The 6,992-nt window shown below is 45.9% G+C and overlaps 1 protein-coding gene across 3 annotated transcripts in view; it reads left to right on the top strand.

The window, feature by feature from the left end:
* Window positions 1-1,789: 1,789 nt before the first annotated feature.
* LOC141139147 (C-type lectin domain family 2 member B-like) overlaps window positions 1,790-6,992 on the top strand; it is a 64,174-nt gene continuing 58,971 nt past the window's right edge. For all 3 annotated transcript variants that reach the window (XM_073624991.1, XM_073624989.1, XM_073624990.1), the window contains exon 1: window positions 1,790-1,927. In XM_073624991.1, coding sequence (XP_073481092.1) covers window positions 1,871-1,927 — 57 coding nt within the window. In that variant the 5' untranslated portion in view covers window positions 1,790-1,870. The remainder of the gene's footprint in view (window positions 1,928-6,992) is intronic.

Raw genomic sequence — 6,992 nt, 5'->3', positions numbered from 1 at the left:
AGAGTCCCATTGATTATGTACATTCCCTCTTCCTCTATTGAGAGATAGATTGATGGGACGCATTTGCGTTTCACTCACTCTTTACAAATGTAGATATTTCTTAGATCGAGGTGTGCACCGCATATGCGCCTCACCTCGTAGATACACTGTTATCTACTTCCGGTATTCTTTCTAGTGGACGTCACGCGTTGCCTACGTAAGCCTTGATTGGCCGCCGGCTCCATGTGACACTATCCAGCCTGTGATCCTTCGTCTGCGACTGCCACGTGACTTGTAATGAGTCGCTTTGGGCGGTCCTGGATGATGTGTGTCAGCGTTGATATTACGGCCGCCTGTGATGGCCCTCATTGGCCCAGATGTAACCACCTGACTTGTGAGTAGTCACGATAGCGACGGTATATCCTTCCGTCCAATGGGCATTTAGTTCATTCACTTGGAGGCCAGGTTCTATATCCCCACCTTTGCCCATCATGATAGGATAATCACTTTGCTGACATCATCTTATGCGACCCGGAAGTGGCGTCTCACATAGTGTAAGCAGGTGCGGTTAATTTTAAATTATGTTTTAGTATATATATAGGCATTGATGTGGCATGCGGGCATACACCCCAGTTGAAGTCCTAGCGGACGAAACGCATCGGGTTAGATATGCCTGTTATGCCACGACCAAATTAAGCGCTTTTTTATTGATTTTATTAGTTTTGGTTTCCTGGCCTCTGTTATTGTCTATGGGCCATTAGACCTTTGCTATACCTGGTCTCTGGTGTGGTCCACGAGCCAGTGTGACCCTTTTTTATTGTAAAGCTTTCATCAAAGTTTTTTTGAAGCGGTTTTACGCTATGTGGAGTTTCTCCTTTTGATCTTTCCACCGGAGGAGCTATATGGTGAATGGAATACCTGAATGTGGGGGACCGTTTGGTGGGGACCCTCACCTTCCAGCATCTCTACTAACAGATGAAGCAGCATTCCACTTATTGTCGTTCGTGTTATCACAAGCTTACCTTGACTCCGAAGCCGCTGGCCGGGGAGTCCACCACTCTTGGTAAGAGTATTTTATACATACCTATATCCACAGTTTCAGCTTTATCACTTCGGTATACGGGAACCATCCTGGCTGTTCGGAGGGAGTTCAAGCGGCCAAGTATCTAGGTGTACCTCCATAGGTCCAACATTGGGACTCACATCCGATTTAAATTTAGTTTGTTTATGAACATTATTTATATATTATTGCACTTATATTGGGAGGAATTTTTCACAATTTCTATATTTTTTATGTTTCCATATACCAATATAACACACGTATTTTATATGATACTTGTTTGTAGCGGATATATACGTCTGCTGAAATCACGTTTTAGCATATTTTGTGTTCATTCACGGGATTCTAATTTAAACATCACGTTTTTTATTTTATTTTTACTTCCCCCTCATGGGGATCTTTCTCTTTAGATAGCACATCTATTAATCCCTATATAGATATCCCCTTTAGGGTATTGCAATCAACCTTCTGTCTGGTTATACTTTATTGGATACAGTATAATATACATCTGATGAGGCAGACTATAGGGGGGTTTACTCAGGGATTTCACTACTTCTTCTCTATAGGATTTGAACAAAATTCTATTTGATTAAATACCTCACTGGGAAGTTTTGACCCTCTGATTGATATTTCAGTAGATCTGACCCAAACTTCAGCATGTGATAAAAGCTGAGCCACCCTTCTCCTCCTCACAGTGCATCCATGACGTCAGAACTACACCATCGCCTCAGATTGGGCGACCTGACATGAGGGCGGGGCTCACACGGCAAAGAGGAGGGGCTGGCTGGCTCCCCATATATACAGGTGTCGATGAGAGCCTGAAATACAAGAATGTCACCCCGAGGACGGACGGGGGATGTGAGAACAGAGCGGGGCTCCGCACGGACGGTGAGTGCCGGGTTGGCTGACTCTTCCCATTCACGGGCAGCCTGAGATTTAGTACCTGGAGTGAGGGACAGGCGGGGCTCCTCTCTCTCCGGTCACCCGGAATGTGGAACGGTGAAGTCACTGGAACGTTCCGCAGGAACTTTATCCTCACCACTGGGAGGCCCTTATACCTCGTCTTATCAGGATCGGACGGGACTTTATATACTGGCAGATGATCTGATCAGATGGAAATCAATATGTTTTCCGATGGAGGGATGATATGGCATGGATGGTATACAGAGATGGGACGATTGGATGGCATCGGATAGATGGGTATAGGGAAAGCATGTATGAATGGATGGGATGGAGTGATGGCATATATGGATAGGATGGCATGCTTGGATGGACAGATGACATGTATGGCAGGACAGGAGATAATGGAATGGAAGGATGGCATTGATTGGATGGGATAGAGGCAGGGATGGGATTGAGGGATGGATTGGATGGGATAGAGGCGGGGAAGGATTGAGGGATGGATTGGATGGGATAGAGGCGGGGATGGGATTGAGGGATGGATTGGATGGGATAGAGGCGGGGATGGGATTGAGGGATGGATTGGATGGGATAGAGGCGGGGATGGGATTGAGGGATGGATTGGATGGGATAGAGGCAGGGATGGGATTGAGGGATGGATTGGATGGGATAGAGGCGGGGATGGATTGAGGGATGGATTGGATTGGATTGAGGGATGGATTGGATGGGATAGAGGCAGGGATGGGATTGAGGGATGGATTGGATGGGATAGAGGCGGGGATGGATTGGATTGGATTGAGGGATGGATTGGATGGGATAGAGGCAGGGATGGGATTGAGGGATGGATTGGATGGGATAGAGGTGGGGATGGGATTGACGGATGGATTGGATGGGATAGAGGCAGAGATGGATTGAGGGATGGATTGGATGGGATAGAGGCAGGGATGGGATGGATTGGATGGGATAGAGGCAGGGATAGATTGAAGGATGGATTGGATGGGATAGAGGCGGGGATGGGATTGAGGGATGGATTGGATGGGATAGAGGTGGGGATGGGATTGAGGGATGGATTGGATGGGATTGAGGGATGGATTGGATGGGATTGAGGGATGGATTGGATGGGATTGAGGGATGGATTGGATGGGATATAGGCGGGGATGGGATTGAGGGATGGATGGGATAGAGGCAGGGATGGGATTGAGGGATGAATTGGATGGGATAGAGGCGGGGACGGCATTGAGGGATGGATTGGATGGGATAGAGGCAGGGACGGGATTGAGGGATGGATTCGATGGGATAGAGGCGGGGACGGGATTGAGGGATGAATTGGATGGGATAGAGGCGGGGATGGCATTGAGGGATGGATTGGATGGGATAGAGGCGGGGATGGCATTGAGGGATGGATTGGATGGGATAGAGGGGTGGGATGGATAGAATGAAGAGATGATATGGATGGGATAGAATGGAGTGATGAGATGAATGGATGGGATGCCATGGATTGACCGGCTCTAGGGGGGCATAGGATGGCAGGCATTGATAGGATGGGATGGAGAGATGGCATACACGCATGGGATGGCATGGTATGGAGAGATTTGAGGGATGGCATGGATTGCGTGGGATAGAGGGGTGGGATGGCATGGATGGGATTGAGGGATGCCATGGATTGGATGGGATGGCATGGATGGGATTGAGGGATTCCATGGATGGGATGGCATGGATGGGGATTGAGGGATTCCATGGATTGGATGGGATAGAGGGGTGGGATTGCATGGATGGGATTAAGGGATGTCATGGATTGGATGGGATCGAGGGGTGGGATGGCATAGATGGGATTGAGGGATAGATTGGATGTGATTGAGGGGTGGGATGGCATAGATGGGATTGAGGGATAGATTGGATGGGATAGAGGGGTGGAATGAAGGAATGATATGGAGAGATGAGATGAATTGATGGGATTGAATAGAGAGACGAGATGGATGGATAGGATGGCATGGATTGATGGGATCTAGGGGCAGCATGGGATAAAGAGATGGCATACATGCATGGGATGCATGGAATCCTGGGATGGTATGGAGAGATAGGATGGAGGGATTGAATCATGAGATGGATAGGATGTTTGGAGGGATGACATGCAGGGATAAGATGGGATGAATAGGATGGCATGAATGTATGGCCTGGGATGGAGGGATGATATGGATGGATGAACTTTGTACAGCAATGAAGCAAGATGAAACTCTGGGTGTCCTGTTTCCCCAGAGTGTCTTCATGCTGACAAAGATGGATGTGTGTGTATAACTAATAATTATACACCTGCACATACTCCCAGGCTCTTAAAATATGTTTGTAAAGTATGCAAATCACACAGGAGTGCTGGCTAGATAACATGGGTAGCCTGGAGCAGTGGAGAAGATTTACTGTAATTAAAGTTTGCAATACAATACACCACCATTCACCCTCAATGAGTCATCCATACTGGATCACTTTTTCAAGATTTTTTGACGGGTGGCGAAGGGTGTTGCTGATCATCATCTGCTGTAACCCCTAAAAGCCCACACGGCTATGCCACAACCAAGCGCATTGCACACAGTGTGGGACAGTTGAAGTGGGGCCCCATTCACTTGAACTTGTCACATTTGCTGGGGTATTACTGCCCACTGATAGCTGCAAGAGATTTATAAGAGAAGTATAGAATTTTTTTTTTAAGATTCATACTTGCCTAGGTAGATGCTGCATCTGTCCCTCGCAGCTCTAACACTGAGAACCGAGCGATCAAACACCGCCGATCGCTCAGTTCTCAGAGCTCCATGAGCAGAGTGCTGGTGACTGTCGGTGAGATTTGGCTGTACTTTTCCTACTAGGGCCCCAAAAGAAAAGCATTAGTTGTGGTATATGTACATCCACATGTGCTGGGTTTTCAAATGGTATTAAACTCAAAACAAAAATGTAATTTATTACCAGCTTACCAATTAGATGTGGTGGCTGCATAGGTTCTTTTACAAGATTGAGACAAACCATTTATCACTGACAGGGGTGCTCACAATGATGAGCTTTTATTTTTGATGTAAAACATTTATCCCAAAAGAAACAAAACTATGTTTGTTGTAACTGATTATGAAGTGTGAGCTGGAATTTGGCTTCAGTTTGGTCTGTTAAATCTGTTAGTGCATCTGCCGCTTGATCTAGATCAGTACCAGGGTTAGTGTTTGGGTCAGGGTCAGTATTTTTATATTAGTATCAATGTCAGTGTTTTACGTAGGATATAAGAAAGCACATTGCCCACTATTATTTCTGGGCTGTACTGTGGATTCAAACAATATACACATATGTGGTATCGCTGCGATCATTAGGAGCAGGAGAATTTATTCCCCGCCCCCCCCCCCCGGTCACGCTGACCTGGGCCGCCGCTATCCACGTATATCTGTGCCAGGAGCCTGGGGCTTGTAAAACCTTACTGCTGAATGTCCAAAATGCCCCCCGTCAGGAGGGACGTTTGGAGTATTCTAATTGGTCAGCGCCATCACATGGGTGGTGCCGACCAATCAGCAGCCGCATAGCCATCCTGTCAGCTATGGAGAAGACTCGAGGAAGGAGAGAGGATTTCTAAGCCCCGGGCTCCTGGATTGGATATACCGGGGCTTAGAACTAGAGGTCGACCGATATGGGTTTTTCTCTGGCCGATGCCGATGCCGATATTTAGAAATCGCGGTGGCCGATGGCCGATATGTGATGCCGATTTTTTTGGGCCGATATATTTGGCCGATTTTTTTTTTTCTTTTTTCCCTTCATCTCATAAAATCTAACAGTTAGACCCCTTTCACACTGGGGCGTTTTTCAGGTGCTTTTGGGCTAAAAATAGCGCCTGTAAAGTGCCTGTAAAACGGCTCCCCTGCAGTCTCAGTGTGATATCCCGAGTGCTTTCACACTGAGGCGATGCGCTGGCAGGATGTAAAAAAAAGTCCTGCAAACGGCATCTTTGGAGCGGTGCAATACCGCTCCTCCACCACTCCTGCCCATTGAAATGAATGTGCACCGCTGCCGAAGCGCCTGCAAAGCGTTTTGGCAGCGGCGCTTCAGGGGCGCATTTAAACCCCTTCCTCGACCGCTAGCTGGGTTATAAGCGCCCCGCTAGCAGCCGAATAGCGCCTCTAAAATGACGGTAAAGCGCCGCTAAAACTAGCAGCGTTTTACCATCAACGCATGCCCGCTCCAGTGTGAAAGCAACCTTAAGTAATACAGAAATTTTTTTTCATTTAAACATTAAACAAAACAAACCTCCAATCAGTTCACTTGTATGTATAATTTAGAAAACGAAAAAAAAAAAAAAAAAAAAACTATCTTAAATATTAAATACACAAAAACAGGTAATCAAAACTTTTGGACGAAAAAAAATGGGCTTACTTTACTGCTTAGGTTTTTTTTTTAATTCATTACTGTATTTTTTTTTTTTTAAATTGCGTTTGAAAGACCGCTGCGCAAATACCGTGTGACATAAAATATTGCAACAACCACCATTTTATTCCCTAGGGTCTCTGCTAAAAAAATATATATAATGTTTGGGGGTTCTAAGTGATTTTCTAGCAGAAAATACAGGATTTTTACTTGTAAGCAACAAGTGTCAGAAAAGATTTAGTCTTTAAATGGTTAAACTGAAAACTTCTCCACGGAGTTCAGTCTATTGATAAAAAGAACCTGAAAGATACAAATGTATCATCTTATCAGATTTGGCAGGCTGCCCAGAGGAGGAGAGAAGAAAACTTCACAGATAACTTAAGGCAACTTGCATTAACTTCTATTACAGAAGTCATTTGCAAGTCACGGCTGAAGTTACAATCGGCCTTTTTTATCAGCACAATCGGCCGATGCCGATTAAGTAAATAACGCCAAATATCGGCCGATATATCGGCCGGCCGATATATCGGTCGACCTCTACTTAGAACCAGAAGTTCCCTCCTACAGATTTTTTAAAAATATAAATTATTGATTTATATCCACCCTGCCTACATGTTCTTAAACTGCTCTGGTCCTGTCCCCAGAGGCGGGGCTTCTGTGTAAA

The sequence above is a fragment of the Aquarana catesbeiana genome, linkage group LG04, assembly GCF_042186555.1.
Source record: "Aquarana catesbeiana isolate 2022-GZ linkage group LG04, ASM4218655v1, whole genome shotgun sequence".
Lineage (NCBI taxonomy): Eukaryota > Metazoa > Chordata > Amphibia > Anura > Ranidae > Aquarana > Aquarana catesbeiana.
The sequence above is the reverse complement of the archived record's forward strand: the minus strand, read 5'-3'. Positions and strand labels throughout refer to the sequence as shown.